General features: G+C 43.9%; 2 protein-coding genes across 2 annotated transcripts in view; both read right to left on the bottom strand.

The window, feature by feature from the left end:
• The window catches only part of LOC106584596 (cadherin EGF LAG seven-pass G-type receptor 1), a 90,861-nt gene extending 81,507 nt beyond the window's left edge, over positions 1–9,354 (bottom strand). The window contains 1 exon segment of the mRNA XM_014170067.2: positions 5,230–9,354. Within this exon segment, the coding sequence (XP_014025542.2) occupies positions 5,230–8,749 (3,520 nt within the window). The 5' untranslated portion in view covers positions 8,750–9,354.
• A 3,614-nt stretch (positions 9,355–12,968) lies between these two features.
• gtse1 (G-2 and S-phase expressed 1) lies at positions 12,969–17,860 on the bottom strand. The gene is made up of 12 exons (XM_014170069.2): positions 17,700–17,860; positions 17,239–17,332; positions 16,846–16,903; positions 15,985–16,654; positions 15,711–15,872; positions 15,407–15,545; positions 14,856–15,287; positions 14,645–14,714; positions 14,264–14,494; positions 13,779–14,085; positions 13,548–13,664; positions 12,969–13,380 (listed from the first exon to the last, which is right to left on the bottom strand). Exons 2-12 carry the CDS (start codon positions 17,258–17,260, stop codon positions 13,288–13,290), a joined length of 2,301 nt encoding a protein of 766 aa, XP_014025544.2. The 5' UTR covers positions 17,261–17,332; positions 17,700–17,860; the 3' UTR covers positions 12,969–13,287.

The raw sequence follows: 17,860 nt of genomic DNA, 5'->3' as shown, positions 1-17,860 counted from the left end.
GAACCCAACCCAGTCTGAGTTTGAGTCCTGAATTGCTGGCCATCTTATATCTCCAAGGCTATGGTATTACTGTAATAGGGTTGTTCCATATGATTTCAATCCCTTTCTGACTTTTGATTTGAACTAAACCTTCCATACATGTTTGCCCATGGTAGAAGTGGTAGAAGTTGACCCATTTTGCATGACTCCACCCTACCATGAGACATCCATGTCTTCCTCACTGAAAAATATAAATGTTTGCGTGTCATATAATTTGAAAGATTACAGAGTTGTCAAAATATGTAAAAATGTCTTGATTTAAAAGAATAATAATAATAACTGATTTATTTTTTTACCTTAAAACGCCAGTTATCTAAAAACACGTCAACTCAAATGTTAGAGTTTCTGTCACGGCTGTCTAGGACCAGTGGAGGTGTGGAATCAGGAGCAGGAGACAGAGGGCCGGAGCAACTGTGTTTTAATAATAATAATTGCAAACGCAATAGCCGTAGGGCACAGGACGCGTGGCGAAGTCCGCCAGGGGAAAACACATTCCCAAAATAAGCGCACTGAAAAAAGCATATAATGGACAATAACAGCTTACACTCGCAACTGTCCTGAGTGGACAATAAACAATCCCGCACGAGAACCCCAACTGAAAATACACACTAAATAACCCCCCACTAATGACAAACACAAAACAGGTGCGGGATAGACAGACAAAACCAAAAGACACAGAAACAACGATCGGTGGCAGCTAATAGGCCCGGCGACGACGACCGCCGAGCGCCGCCCGACCGAGGAGGGGCGCCACCTTCATTAGATACTGTGACAGTTTCATATGGAACGACCCAATATTAAACTCCACAGCGAGATAAGCACAATTCAACCAAAAGTGCAAAGAATGAACAACACAGTTTTTTTATAAGTACTCTGAGGCACTGCAAGAACCCTTGATGTTTCCCTCACCGAAGATGCTACAATCTCAACAGTCCCTTTCCCAAAACAAATCGCAAGACAAAACATGATCAGGAAAAAGCTACATTTGTTTCAAAGTGAACATGGGGTTCGCGTGACAAACTCTGGAAAATGTATTTGCCTGGTTCCTTATATGCCTCAACGTTGTCAAACCCACTGTAAGAAATTAAGGCCATTCGTTTGCATTAGGACATGTCATAAGCAGCAGAACATGCTGTTGGTAATTTCTCCAAATTGAATTAGTAAGGGGGAACTGGGTCTGATAGAAGTCCAGTGAGCGCAGACACTACGACCTGCCAATATTCTGGGCTAGGCATGGACGCTAATTCAAATCTCAAGGGTAGAGAAGCAATGCCCAGAGATTCAAGATAACTCTGTTTAGAATTGTTTGAACAGAATGGAGTACATGAGCAAAAAATTGAAAGACATGTTGGTTTGTATCTAGTAGCAGCAGTGTTGGTTTGTATCTAGTAGCAGCAAGACTCGTACTAACGGAGACACAGATCTCGAAATGAAAGATGGTGATTATGTTTGTGTATGTTTCTGAGAGAAAGAAAAAAATGAAGACATATACTGATACTCTGCCCAGACACTCAAATTAACCCAAGAGTGGGCTAGTTGCAGCATGCTCTGATCTTAGACTGGCGTGCGTATGAGACGCACTAGGAATCATAAGTTACGAGGAATTTCTTCCTGACACATAGGCCTAATCAATCATTGTTTTATAATGAATATGTAAGCCAGAGCTTGGGGCAAAGCTTGTGTAGGGAGTACGCTTGGAATGTAGGCCTCAAATGAACGTCTGGTTAGCTGAAATGAGTTCAAATATTTTCTATGCATTTCTATTATTTGTGATGCTGGTTTGAATGTGTCTTATCATGAAATGGTTTGACTTTAAAGTCTGCTTGTCTCAACAGAAATGTGGTGACAAGTGCATCAACTTTGAAAAAGTCCCTCCTTAGTTCTTCTTGTACCAATACAACAAGCTTGGGTAATAAATAGCATGTGACTCTCAGGAATAACAATAAACAAGTTGCTGAAATTGAGTATAGATTACCAAATGGATAATGGAAACTACTGTGAACTACTTCAAGAAAACCCTTTCTCTGGAAGACGCACAGTCAATACCATGGTAACTACTGTCACATGATTTCAGATAACATTAGAGCACATTGCCTGAGGATGGTCTTGCAAAGGGATACCCAGACACTATAGAATTTTGACAACTTCATGCAATGCTGTCGCTATTTCTGCTACAAGCATAGCACTGATCACTAATGTTGAATACGTCAAGTCAGGCCATACACCCTCAAAAAAGGCGCTAGTTAGTACCAAAAAAGTGTTCTTAATTTTTTCCCTGAAGGGTAGTGTTTCCCAACTCCAGTCCTCGAGTACCCCCAACAGTACATTTTTGTTGAAGCCCTGGACAAGCACACCTGATTCAACATGTCAACTAATAATCAAGTCCTCAATGAGTTGAATCAGGTGAGTTTGTCAGGGACTACAAAAAAATGTGTGCTGTTGGGGGTACTCGAGGACTGGAGTTGGGAAAATGCTGTAGGGGAACCCTTTTTTAGACTGTGGAGAACCTTTTTATATCAGAATAACCCATAATATAAACATCTGTATGGTTCTCCATTACACTGATGGAACCAGAGGGTTCTTCATTACACTGTAAAACCTTTCCCGGCTACTTATTGCAGTGAAAATACAGTAAATATACAAAAGTTACTGTATTTTTGAGCTGGATTAAGGTATTATTGCTGTAAGGAACAGCATGCTGCTGTATTCTGCTTACTTAGGAGTTAATCGCACTCCGGGATTTGAACTCTCAACCTCTCGGTTACCAGCGACCTGACATTCCTGCTACACCACCTGGTTCATGGGTATGACAGAGATTGTTAGAATATTAGAACTAATAGACATTCTGTCATTTGTCCCTATGGGGGAATCCTTGTGGGTGCCGTGTAGAACCCTTTAATTTATCCCTGTAGGGGGACCCTTTAGAGTTCCATTTAGAACCCTCTCATGAAGAACCTTCTGATTCCAGGTAGAAACAATGACAGGTTCAACCGTTATACTTAAAGGATACTTCAGATTTGCTTGTGGCACACACTGTTACGTACTCCCATGGTTCTGTTCGGAACTTTTAAGGGTACATGTGTGCAAAATCTAGAATAATGTTTAAAAAAATGTCAAGCAATTATATTCACTATAAGGTACAATCATTACTGTACTTTTAAATGTAGGTGAGTGCAATGTGCTGGCGGGGGCTCCTTGGCACCTTTGGGAGCATGGTAAAACATTTTGTATTTTTGCCAACCGCTAGTGGAAGTGTTGTGCTAGTTTAAGTGGTTTTATCGTTGTGTTGATGGAGGTTGAGCACATAATTTGTCCACTCCCAGTTCTATCATTGTTGTAAAAGCTTGTGACAATCAAGAGCTGCACTGTTAAAAGGTTAAAAGGTTACTGTGTATTTTCCAGTAACTTAACTGCAGTTGGTCACCAGAAAGTCTTTTTCAATAACTTACTGTCAGCTTGCTGCAAGTAGTTATTGTAAAATTCACAGTAACTTACTGTGGCTGGTCTCTGTCACACTCACTGACCTGATGGTGTGGTAGGAAGGTCAGTGTGCTGTCAACCAAGAGGTTGAGAACCAAGTGTGCTCACCACAAAGAATACTTAGTTAAGCTATCTTGTAATCAGTATAGTTAAGGGAAAGTTGCAAGTAAGTTGCAAGTAAGTTACTAGCAATTAAGTTACTGAGAATTTTACAATAACTTACTGACAGCTAGTTTCCAGTTAGGTAACGCAATATTCACAGCAACTTCCAGACAACTAACTGCCATTAAATGACTGTGGAATGCACAGTAACCTGTTAATATTCCAGCTCTTTATTATCACATGCCCTTGCAAAGTTTGCAGAACTGATAATGTGCTCAACCGTTGACAACATTTTATTTTATTTTTATTTCACCTTTATTTAACCAGGTAAGCTAGTTGAGAACAAGTTCTCATTTACAACTGCGACCAGGCCAAGATAAAGCAAAGCAGTGCGACACAAACAACAACGCAGAGTTACACATGGAATAAACAAGCGTACAGTCAATAACACAATAGAAAAAAAAGAAAGTCTATATACAGTGTGTGCAAATGGCGTGAGGAGGTAAGGCAATAAATAGGCCATAGTAGCGAAGTAGTTACAATTTAGCAAATTAATACTGGAGTGACAGATGATGGAGCAGATGATGATGTGCAAGTAGAACTACTGGTGTGCAAAAGAGAAGAAAAGTCCATAAAAACAATATGGGGAGGAGGTAAGTAGATTGGGTGGGCTATTTACAGATGGACTATGTACAGCTGCAGCGATTGGTTAGCTGGTCAGATAGCTGATGTTTAAAGTTAGTGAGGGAAATATAAGTCTCCAGCTTCAGCGATTTTTGCAATTCATTCAAGTCATTGGCAGCAGAGAACTGGAAGGAAAGGTGGCCAAAGGATGTGTTGGCTTTGGGGATGGCCAGTGAAACATACTTGCTATGGGTGGGTGTTGTTATCGTGACCAGTAAGCTGCAATAAGGCGGAGCTTTACCTAGCATCGACTTATAGATGACCTGGAGCCAGTGAGTCTGGTGACAAATATGTAGCGAGGGCCAGCCGACTAGAGAATACAGGTCGCAGTGGTAGGTGTTATAAGGGGCTTTAGTAACAAAGCGGATGGCACTGTGATAGACTGCATCCAACATAACCATCAACCACTTAAACTGGTGCAACACTTCCACTGACAGTTGGCACAAAATTCAGTAACTTGTGTTTACCGTACTTTCACTGCAACCAGTTGCCTGTAGTGTACCGTATTTTTTTTAACAGTGTAGCATTTCATGGCATGAACAAAGAACCCCAGACAAAGAACCCCTCAGGAACCTCAAAGGGAACAAACGGTGTAGTTGTCATGGCAACAATACCGTTGGACAACATTTTGTGGATCTTTTAGCAGATAACCAGCCCGTAATGAGTAATGTGGTGATTTAGGCACAAGCACCAATCTTACCATAGTAGACATGCGACAGACTCCCTTTCAAAGTAGAGACAAGTACCAGTGATAAAACAGATTTACAACTAGCAGAATTAGTAGAGGTCACATTGCAAGACAAGAGCAAGAAAATTAAACAACATGGCAGAATGAAGAGAGGAGGTGGAAGGGACAGACAAAATAGAAAATATCTGCCATGCATATGGAGAGCTATTGCATTTAAATGAACACAGTTTAATTACCTGTGACTGATATCTTCATGGTGGCCTCAAGGGGCCGGTTGTTGTCCAGGTCTCTGCTCAGCCTCAAGTCCCCGTTGTCCTTGTTCAGGATTAGTAGACTCAGCTCGTTGCCCTCCACAAAATTGTAGTGGAGGTTATCTGACACATCCGGGTCCTGGGCAGGAACCTTCCCGATCACCCCAGCCGGAAAGCTGTTGGACCTGTTGGTGACGTAGTTGTTAAAGATGATCTCAAAGTCGCGTAGGACAGGGTCATTATCGTTGACGTCCAGCAGGTGGATGTGCACAATGGCGCGGCTGACTAACGGTGCAGAGGTCGCCTGGACAATGATGGTGTACTCCATCTTGGACTCGTAGTCTAAATCAGTGAGAGCGATAAGATCCCCGTTGAAGATGTCTAGTTGGAAGACCTCTGGGATGTTTCCTTCCACGATTTGGAACAGGATTTGCGCATTGGTTCCCTCGTCAGGATCTGTAGCAGTGATGCGGGCTACAATGGAACCCACAGGACTGTTCTCCACCACATATACGTACAGTTCGTCCTTTTCAAACACAGGAGCATTGTCGTTGATGTCCAGGACGGACACTTGGACGTCCATGGATGCCTTAAGAGGCGGAAACCCCTTATCCACAGCAAAGGCCTTCAGATTGTACACAGGCACATTCTCCCTGTCAAGTTTCCTGGCTGTTCTAATAATGCCAGAGTACGGCTCAATGAAGAAGTCACCCTCTCCATCATTCCCACCCTGGAAAGTGTAACTAAGTCTCCCATTGGACGCTGAGTCCCTGTCAGATGCAGAAATCTGGAGGATGCTGGTATACACGGGTGCATCCTCAAACACTGTCCCCTGGTATATGTCTCTGAGGAACTGTGGCGCGTTATCGTTAGCATCCAGAACGATGATCTCCACATATGTGGTGTCAGATTTCTGGGGGATGCCGTTGTCGCGGGCAATGATAGCTAGCGTGTAGGAGGCCTGATCCTCATAGTCGATTTCTATCTGTGTGGTTATGGCACCTGTGTCAGGGTTGATCTTGAACTGTGGCACGTTGTCCTCCATAACATAGCTGATGCGTGCGTTCTCCCCAGTGTCCTCATCCATGGCACTGATCACCACCACGGTGGAGCCCACAGGCCGGTCCTCGCCGATCATTACCTGGTAGTTGGCGCTCTGGAACACGGGCTGGTGGGTGTTGGCATCAGTGACGTTGATAAAGACCTGTGCTGTGTCGTAACGCGTGCCATCTGAGGCGGTCACCGTCAGGACATACTGGCGCTCCTGTTTGTAGTCCAGTGGCAGTGCTAGGGTGATGACTGCCCCTGCAGTCTGACTGGTGATGGCGAACCTGTTCCGCGTGTTGCCGCTGGAAATCTGGTATGTTACCACACTGTTGGTGTCCCGATCTATGGCAGAGAGTGCTAGCACGCTCGTACCCACCAAAGCATCCTCATTCATCTTCAGGCTATACAACCTCTGAGTGAAAGTGGGAACGTTGTCGTTCACGTCGAGCACCGTCACACTGACGCTGGCCGAGGAAGACATGACAGGGACCCCATGATCAACTGCTTCAACGCCAAACGTGTAAAAGTCAGTGGTCTCCCTGTCCAGTTCAACACTAACTGTAATCCACCCTGTGCTGTTGTTGATGATGAAGGGGAAGCCTGGAGCCATAGCTGTTAATCTGTACTCCAAATGAGAGTTGTCACCGGAGTCTGCATCAATAGCCTGAATATGGATCACAGAACAACCAATGGCCACATTTTCCAATAATGTGGCTTGAAAGGGTGTGCTAACAAACATAGGGGCATTATCGTTGACATCCACAACTTGCACTACAACTATCCCTGTGCCATTAATCAGAGGTGGTCTTCCCCCATCCTGTGCCTTTATTCTCAAATTATATTCCCTGATCATCTCATAATCTAGAGGGTTGATTATGTCAATGACACCTGTAGGAGAATGGATGTAGAACTGGCCCTTCACGTTGCCACTGATGATGCTGTAGTGGACTTTTGCATTGTTGCCCTCGTCTTTGTCTGTGGCCTTCACCTGGGCCACTTTGGTGTTCACTGCCACGCTCTCAAGCACTTGGACTACATACCTATTCTCACTGAACTGGGGGTAATTATCATTCTCATCCTCCACAGAGATATACACTGTAGCCGTGGCACTGCGGGGGCCTGGGTCTTTACCCTGGTCATTAGCCTCCACTATCAGTTGATACTGGGTCAAGGTTTCTCTGTCAGGCCGAACCCTAATCTTGACTAGTCCATTTCTAGAATCGATTTCAAAACCAGCATTATCTTCCCCCTCATTCACAATCTTATAGATCATGTTGGCATTTGATGGGGCATCCCCATCTGTGGCCCTTATAGTCAACACTTCAAAACCTATCTCCACATTTTCCCTAATGCTGACCCTGTACTCTGTCTGCTCAAACACAGGCCCATGATCATTAGTGTCACTTATAGTGACAGTGAGGTAAGCAGTGGCCGACCTCTTAGGGGTGCCATTGTCTGTAGCAATAACTTTGAAGATATGTGTGTCCTTGACCTCCCTGTCCAAAGGCTGCAACGTTATTATGCTGCCGGTCTGCAAATTGATTTTGAAATAATCATTGGATCTGCTATCGAACAGAGCTTCAATATCATATTCTACTTCACCAGCATCATCATCGTCGGTATCCAGTGCTTTGAGCGTAATTACGCGAGTTCCCGCCGGTTCATTCTCCGGGACAGACACCTGATAGTTGGGCAGTTGAAACTGGGGAGCGGTATTCACATTTCTTTTTTTACGTTTGGTCCATGAACCCAGTCTACCCAAATCCCCGTCTGTAAACATGGCATGACTATGAAGATAATTAAATCGCACTTTCACACGAACAGTGGTGTAATTCCAAAGATGTTGCACCCTGCAGAATAAATCCAACTCGTTTCGCTCATTGGGTTGCAGACAGTTTGGCAAAACACTCCCGTTATGAAAAACTACTTTCCAGTTCCCTCCCTTACATAACGAAAGGTAAGAGTGAGGTTTTCGAGTAAAAAGTGGTAAATGTTCATAAATGTTCAAAAGCAAAATACTATTTGAGACGCATGGATATGGCTCTACTTTTGAGAGAATGTTCATGTAAATCTTGGGCTTACCTTCGTTTATCTTTCTCCTATATTTAATGAAACAATTCTGTCCGTGCACAAAAGTATTGAAGTGAATTAAAATAAAGTTATCCGAGGTACTTGATTTGATCTGAACGTAAAGCGGCGCAGGGTTCTTCTGCAACAGCGCACAATTAACTTTTCCTGAGAAATATACAATTCCGTGTTGTCTCTCGATATTGAAAATGTGTCTCACGTATTTAGGAGTTAAAGTCCTGTCTATTTGATAGATCCAACCCCGTCCAAGAGATACATTTCCGAGCACTACTCCAGGCTGCAGAGTATCCGAAACGTGTACATCAAAACATGCATTTACTGGAACGTGTGATAGAAAACACATCCACGGCCAAAGCATTTGTAATGCCATGGTTTAAAACGCATGGCATCCACCGAATCTGTCAAGAACATCTATAAAATCCACTGAACAACTTTTTTCCGGGTCCTCGCCGTCCAATCCAGTTCCATGGTGAGTTAGAATGTTGCGAGGATCGGAGCAGAGCACAGCGCGCCCATTAAATAGTTCGAACTGGTCTCACTCTCCACAGAACAAGAGAGAGGCCCAACTCAGCGGAAAATCAGTCCCCCTCCAGCAGGTGTTTTTTTTCTCGTTGTTTTGCCCTCCAAGCAAGTTTCTGTATGGCAGTAAATGGGTGTCGAATTTGGTAAACACAAAATGTTTGGCTTATTTGCTATGCGTTACATCCCGCCAACTATAACAAAAAACACTCAGTATCGGAGTTGTCTCGAGATGGCTAACAAAAAATGTATGGCATATTTGCTATGTGAGGTTTATTGATCAAATATAAGTTTCATAACGCTTAGGTTGTTACTAGTGTATTGATATAAGTAGGACACGTTACACACCGCCAACTTTGACAAAAAAACTCTATATCGGAGTTGTCTCGAGATGGCTATGCATATTCATGATTTGAGGCTAGTAGCATAGCATCTCCGTTGAATTCCGGCGGTTGACTTCAACAACCGTCATTGAATATACACAACTAGATTACAGTAGTGAGATCTATCCACCAATCCAAAGAAAGTATAGGCGGAGACCAGACCGCCCACAGTTAGGGCAGACCGCCCATTGTTAGGGCAGAGATGTGTCTTGTCAGTATATCGATCATCTGTGCACTCTCTCACCGCCCCACATCTGAAAGCCACCCTGCTCCCCAACTCTAGACTGCGTTTACACAGGCAACCAAATTATATTTTTGTTCAATAATTGGTATTTTGACCGATCTGCTCTGAAACAGATCATTGATTAAAAAAGATCTGATGTGGTTGGTTAAAAGATAATTTAGTGGAATAGAGTTCAGAATTGGACTACTTGCACTGTTTGTCAGTCAAACTGTTTGTCAGTCAAACGCTGATTCGCAAATCTCAGCAGCCGATCACAATGTACTATGAAGTGATGTGGGTAATGATCTCTAAAAACCTCCTATTTGTACAGGCACATGGTTTTTCTGCGACGTCTGACTTAGGTTTGCAAAATTACATTCACATTTTAAAACTGTCCTCATTGTATAACGTATTAAAAAAATCATAAAGAAATTCACAGACAATTGAAGATTGATTAAATGATGTCACCTAGTGGACATACTTTCCTATAGGCCAGGGATCATCTAGATTCGGCTGCGGGACGATTCTTTTCTTGAGAGGATGGTCGGGGGGCTGAAGCCCAAACAGATCTATTATTTGACTAAAACATATTCATTTCAAACCTTGCTTGCATTTGTATACAATCACAAGTCTCTATTATGCGTGGGAATACTTGGGAACAGATTTCCTAAATTAAAATCACTTGGAGCTGATTTCCTGGTGTTTTTACAGTATTTTATGTCCAACATGTATTTATTTTTTAATTAATTGGTCAGAAAACTTGGAGGGCCAAATAAACCACCCTCAGGCCACCAGTTGGGGAATCCTGCTATAGGAAGAATCTACTATCATGTGGCCTAAAGTTAGCCTGGTTGCCAGTCATAATTTAGATATTACATTCCACTCCTTGTACTCTGTGTCATTTGCCCATGTCTTTGGCGCAGGACACAGAGTACAGGGAGTGGAATGTTACAGAGACTGATAACCAGACTTGCCTAAATTCTCTGTCTACTACAAATGATCTAATTTTATATATCAAATGTTTGGCATTTCTAAAATGCATCGGAATTTTATATTTCTTGGTACATACAGGTAGAACATCATTACATCATAAGATGCTCTACTAAATGTCCAAGGATACAAAACATCAGCATCTTATCTCACATTTGACACCTATACCAAGTACACTACATAACCAAACGTTCTGTATGTGGATGTTGGATCATTGCTGCAGGGACTTGCTTCCATTCATCCACAAAATAATTAGTGAGGTCGGGCACTGATGTTGGGCGATTAGGCCTGGCTCGCAGTCGGCGTTCCAATTCATCTCAAAGGTGTTTGATGGGGTTGAGGTTAGGGCTCTATGCAGGCCAGTCAAGTTCTTCTACACCGATCTCGACAAACCATTTCTGTATGAACCTCACTTTGTGCATGGGGGCATTATCATGCTGAAAAAGGAAAGGGCCTTCCCCAAACTGTTGCCACAAAGTAGCATCACTACTCTGGACGGTTCTGACTTAGAATATGTGGACAACTATAAATACCTAGGTGTTCGGCTAGACTGTAAACTCTCCTTCCAGACTCATATTAAGCATCTCCAATCCAAAATAAAATCTAGAATTGGCTTCCTATTTCGCAACAAAGCCTCCTTCACTCATGCGGCCAAACATACCCTCGTAAAACTGACTATCCTGCCAATCCTTGACTTCGGCGATGTAATTTACAAAATAGCCTCCAACACTCTACTCAGCAAATTGGATGCAGTCTATCACAGTGCCATCCGTTTTGTCACCAAAGCCCCATATACTACACCATTGCGACCTGTATGCTCTCGTTGGCTGGTCCTCGCTACATATTCGTTGCCAAACACACTGGCTCCAGGCCATCTATAAGTCTTTGCTAGGTAAAGCTCTGCCTTATCTCAGCTCACTGGTCACCAAACCAACACCCACCCGTAGCACACGCTCCAGCAGGTATATTTCACTGGTCATCCCCAAAGCCAACACCTCCTTTGGCCGCCTTTCCTTCCAGTTCTCTGCTGTCAATGACTAACGAATTGCAAAAATCAATGAAGTTGAAGACATATCTCCCTCACTATCAAGCATCGGCTGTCAGAGCAGCTTACCGATCCCTGCAGCTATACACAGCCCATCTGTAAATAGCCCATCCAACCAACTACCTACCTCATCCCCATATATATTATTTATTTTCAGCTCTTTTGCACACCAGTATTTGTACTTGCACATCCTCACCTGCACATCTAGCACTCGTGTTAATTGATAAATTGTAATTACTTCGCCACTACGGCCTATTTATTGCCTTACCTCCTCACTTTATTTGCACCCACTGTATACAGATTTTCTAATGTATTATTGACTGTACATTCGTTTATTCCATGTGTTACTCTGTGTTGTTGTTTTTGTCACACTGCTTTGTTTTATCTTGGCCAGGTCACAGTTGTAAATGAGAACTTGTTCTCAACTGGCCTACCTGGTTAAATAAAGGTGAAATAAAAAAATTAAGTTGAAAGCACAAAATCATCTAGAATGTCATTGTATGCTGTAGTGTTAAGATGTCCCTTCCCTGGAACTAAGGGACCTAGACCGAACCATGAAAAACAGCCCCAGACCATTATTCCATCTCCACCAAACTTTACAGTTGACACTATACATTTGGGCAGGTAGTCTTCTCCTGGCATCCGCCAAAGCCAGATTTGTCAGTCGGACTGCCAGATAGTGAATTGTGATTCATCACTCCAGCGAACCCGTTTCCACTGCTGGAGAGTCCAATGGAGGCCAGCTTTACACTACTCCAGCCAATGCTTGGCATTGCGCGTGATGATCTTAGGCTTGTGTGCGGCTGCTCGGCCATGGAAACCCCTTTCATGAAGCTCCTGATGAACAGTTCTTGTGCTGACATTGCTTCCAAAGGCAGTTTGGAACTCGGTAGTCAGTGTTGCAACCGAGCCAGACGATTCTTACGCACTACAGCAGTCTGCGGTAGCTGTTGATCCTAGACGTTTCCATTTCACAATAACAGCACTTACAGTTGACTGGGGCAGCTCTAGCATGGCAGAAATTTGACAAACTGACTTGTTGGAAAGGTGGCATCCTATGACGGTGCCACATTAAGTCACTGAGCTATTCAGTAAGGCCATTCTACTTCCAATGTTCATCTATGGAGATTGCATGGCTGTGTTCTCAATTTTATACACCTGTCAGCAAGGGTGTGGCTGAACTAGCCGAATCTACTCATTTGAGGGGGTGTCCGCGTACTTTTGTATATGTAGTGGATGATATCTTATTTATGAAGGCACAGCAAAAGCTGTCTGTGGGCAGGAGCTGTTCCTTCAGTCAAAGTCAAACTTCTGGGTGCCCAGCCAATAGTGGAGTAGACTGTCTCCGAGGCAATGAGCACAGGTCAGCTCTCTGGCCCTAATACTAGACCTGCATTAATTTACATGCAAGACTCAGCATCACAATAAGTTAAATGAAGAACATTTATTAGAGATTTTAAAAGAATCACACAGAGCTGCAAGACGGTAACAAACAAAAATAAAAAGGTACAGTACCATTCTTAAAAAGAAATCAGATTGGTGACTTACATAGTATGTATACTAACAGTCTCGACTTAAAACACAATCTTTTCTTTTCTTAAACCCTTGATCATCAGCAGCTAGTTTTCTCATTATAAATGTCATTTGTGAATGGTACAGGCACAAGCGTCAGCTCAGCAGGAAGGCTATTGGAATCAATATACGTGTAGAGGAAATGCTGGAATCTAGCTCTATTGCGATATTATTAATCAAAAGGATAAGTTGATCAGGGGTGCTTCATTTAAGGCATGGTCCTTGACTTCTGGACTCCATTTGATCAGGGGCGAGCTCAGGTCAATCAGCTGTAAGTGGGAAAAAAATGCACATACAATTACCAGAAATCAGTGTGGTCATGAATCCTAACAACATATGTGATGAGTCAACTGGCTATCATGGCACTGCCTTTCTCAATAGGAATTTTTAAATAATTTGAGTCAGTCATCATAATGTATGGAGTGCATTCTCTCACCTGACCACCAGAGGGCTTCGCAGAGGCTGTTCTGATCAGGACAGGAGTGCTGGAGAGGTCAATTAGGAGTTTCTCATATGGCCTCAACACAGGTGCCGGGGCATCTACCAGAAAAACCTATTGGACAAGAAACAACCCAGAACATACAAATGTCATTCAACCAAAGACAAATAAGTTATGCAAGCTGAAACAAGACAACATATCAACTACTTCCACATATCAATACATTACCTCATTAACATCCTGAGTTTTCATCCAATTGCATTGAGGCTGCTCTAGCAGATTTTCAGTGTTCTCGAGCACCTTGGATTCTTCATTCGGCTCAGAGTGGTTGTTTTGCTTGTTAGTCGGAGGAGACGCCTGGTCCACTCCTGGTTCTGGGTCATCCTGACATACCTCCTGCTCCTCTGGATGGGGGACTGTAGCAGGGATGGGGGGCTGCACCTCTGGCTCGTCCTCCAGGGAAAAGGGCTGGACGGTCTCCTCTTCTGGTGCTGCTGCCACGTCCTCTTGGTGGCTCCCTTTCACCTGGGCGGGACTGGAGAAAATAAAAAAAAGCCATGTTATCACAAACTAGCTGATAATACACCTATTTTTATTACATCACAACACCTTACCCTAACACTGGTTCATTGTCACTTATGGCAAGACTATTATCTTGGCCCTTTTAGACAGAGTCCAGTGTGGTGGTCCAAGTGTGGCAGCTGCTTTCTCACCTCCAGTAGCTGGCCCTCTGGATTGAGGCTGGCAGGATGGCCATGCTCAGGGAGGGCCTGCCTGGCCGTGAAATGCTATTCGGGGTGAGCATGGGGATACCAGAGATCCTCCGGTTCACAGGGGTGGGAAGGGCAGAGGGGCGTCTCATCTTGGGCTGCACTGCCTTGTTCCCCCCAGCAGGGGGCGTCTGGAACAGCTCTGGAACTGGAAGTGCTAGTTTGTGGGGGAGACTGAAGGATAGAAGGGGGGGCATATTCAATGCTAATGGTATGATTAGGATGACTAACATCTTCTGCATTCTAATAATCTTCAATGGTGTACAATTTCCGACTCCAGATGCTTAGGACACTTTTTTTTTTTTTAAATCCTAGTTACAGTACCTTTCCACACTGCAAGTAGACATCAATCTCTTTGGCTTCAAGATGCGAGGGGCATCAGGGGATGAAACAGCTTTGAAGGGAAGACAAATAAATACGTTTACATTTTTGCAAGCAAACAATTATGAGCCTTTCTATTCAGAAACATGAAGTAAGACAAGCCAGTGATCAGTAGTAGCTGCTCATAGTTAGCCAACAGTTGACCAGTCCTCACCTTCCAACCTCCTCTTGAACTGACTAGTAGGGGTTGGAGCAATGAACACCTTGAGTTTGGGGTTGCCCTTGACAATGCTCTTCGTCTTCGCTGAAGATGAGGTGGGGATGTTGGGCACAGAGGACATTCTCTCCATGTTCATCTTTGCTGGGGTCTGGTGCAAGGGGGTGGTTGTGGCCGCCGGTTCAACTCTCTTCAAAGGGGTGGACTGAACCATTTTAAACCGGTCTTGCTCAGAGAGCTTCCTTCCCGGGTCTGAGATGACACGGCGCGCTACTATGGTGGAAGAGGGCAGCTCCGGAGCTCGGCTGATGAGGGTAGACCTGTAGGTCTTGGTGGCACTCACAACAGGATTGGTGAGTCGGCTCTTGCCAGCGGGCAGGCGGCCATTAGGGCCACTGACGCTGGAGTTGAGGGACGTGCTGAGTTTACCTAAAATCAGAGACAGGTCAGATATTTGCATTGCACTTTCCATACACTTCACATCTTTGAAATGGTTGAACTGTAGACAGCACCTTGAAAATACACTGAAGCTCTACATAGGGCCTCACCTTTCCCTGTGGGTGACACAGACAGACTGGAGTTGAAGCTGGACACTGAGGAAGAGGAGGAAGACGTGTTTCTCCTCCGGTCAGTCACTCTCCTGGTCTGAGGGGGGGCTTTGACGGCTGACGGAGCCCGCATCCCACTCTGAATAGAACAAGGACATTCATGTTTCAACACCTGCCATTTTATCAGAGAGTATTCACATATTTTACCACCTGATCTGAAGTCTCATAATATATATATATATGAATGAAGAATTCTGTTTAAAATGTCAGTGTCTGATTATATCAGCAAATTCCTCTGGGTTACCTTGCTAGGGGGTACGAGGGTCCTCTTCCCCTGCAGACTGGAGTTGAGGGAGGTGTCGCTGATGTCGGAGGCTATGCTGGCCGTGTCAGAGAGAAGGTCCTCGCAGGAGGCTGCTCTGCTGGAGTTACGACTACCTGGGCTATGCCTCAGCCCCAAGTTACCCTGAAAGAAACAGACTACATGAGTTGAGAAAACTTTCTCCAGTACTGATTTGACCTTAGCCTCGATCATTCTGTATGGTCCATGTGGCTAGATATCTTCTAAGAGGCCATACTTTGCTTAGAGGAGCCAGCATGGTGGTCCTTTCAGCAGGCGACGGTCTGGTCTTGGCTGTCTGCAGCGCTGTCATTGCGGTCGCTCCTCTGGCTGCTGGTTGTTGTTTGCTAGGGAGCACCCCGGTGTTGCAGGCCAGCCCCACCCTGCCTCGGCGCACCATCTTTGTCCGAGTCGTAGTCCCTGCTCTCACAGGGCTGGAAGTGCCAACACTGCTCTTAGTGGAGTTAGAACCCCCACCATCCCTTAACAGCCGCTGCTGAATAGCAGGTGGGAGCTGCTTCAATGGACTGTCCTGCACACAGAAGGTCTCCCTTTTGATAGGGCTTAGCACAGCATCAACTGGCTTTCTGAACATGCCCAGTTTGGCCCCAGCATCCTGCACAAAGTCTTCTTTCGGTTCTTCTTTACTCAATGCGAGTGTACCATTGGTTACCCTTACATCAGGGTGCTGCTGGTTGACTACTAGTTGACTGGCTAATAGGTTGGCTTCCGTGCAGATTTCCTCAAACTTGTCCACAGCCAAAGGACTCCAGCTGGGCCCCTCACCCACTGAAGGCCAACTGTTGACGTTTTCCTTGACACTGGTCTCCAGACCGACGGAGATACACCTCTCCTTGTGACAGATCGGACCCACAAAGACCTCGTCATCGTCTTCATCTCCTCTTGAGCTTTAAACAAGGGGGATTGATTTTACAATGTTATTTTTCATATGTAAGTGATGTAACATTTCCCAAGTAAAATGTATAGACAATGGTAGTATCAAATACAAAGAGAGATTGTGAGTTCAGTGGCAATGCATTCAAGAGAGAAATACATACAAACCAAAGAAATGGAAATCAAAGATATCTATGACACCAACCTGGCAGGTGACAGTGAAATGTCAAAATCAAACTTCTCTTCGGCCAATGAGAAGAATTCTTGTGGGAAAGGAACAAGGAAATTTAAACAAACAATGCATCAAAAATATAAAATCCTTTGATAGGAAGGACAGTTTTTGTCTCGGTACTAATAGTACATGAGCCATGGGGGTTGGTCGGCTCACTTGGGGTGACGATTTCGCAGTGATTTTCTTGAATGTCTAACAAACCTAGTTATGTCACAATCATATGCGACTTTGTCAACCCAAGTGAACTCGACGGCCCAAACTTGGGTGTCTGACTTATGGACCATAACGTTAAACAGTTGACAATGTGAATCGCAATGGAATATATTACATAGTTAACAAGAAATAAGGATAAGAAAGCCGAGTTACCACTGTTGGCATGGGAATCCATACTCCTCACGGGACAAGGACAGGTCGCTAGGGCCCAGAGTGCAGATGTCTTAGTTGGTTAACGTTAGTCGTCCTAAATAGGGAAATCAGAAATTGAAAACTTATGAAAAACAGTGTGATATAACGATAGCTTTTAGCTAGCTTCTCTATCTAATAAAACTACGTTAACATTAACTAGCTAGTTTTGACTGACTAGCATGTATTATGAACGTAACTAGCTAACATATCAGAATTCATTTACATTGTTGGTTAGCTAGCTAACTTTAGCCCAATCCTTATTCTAGTTGGTAATGTATTTGTGGCCGTTTTAAAAATCTAGCTAGCTAGCAGCAATCTAGCTAACGCGTTAGCTGGCACAACACACAATAAAATGCATCTGGCTAGCTACGTAGGTCGTTTGGACAAATGTCGTATTTCCAATACATCAAAACAGCACCTACCGTCTTATGTTAGTAAATAAATCTTTGCTAGTTATATTCTGATAAATCGATGTCATGCAGTTCAACATCTATTTCAAAAACATGTATTTGGTCCGAGAGTAAGAGATATTTCAAATTTCGTGAACAAACAAGTCCATGTGACATGCAGGCTACATCGACAT

The sequence above is a fragment of the Salmo salar genome, chromosome ssa23, assembly GCF_905237065.1.
Source record: "Salmo salar chromosome ssa23, Ssal_v3.1, whole genome shotgun sequence".
In the NCBI taxonomy this organism is placed as follows: domain Eukaryota; kingdom Metazoa; phylum Chordata; class Actinopteri; order Salmoniformes; family Salmonidae; genus Salmo; species Salmo salar.
The sequence above is the reverse complement of the archived record's forward strand: the minus strand, read 5'-3'. Positions and strand labels throughout refer to the sequence as shown.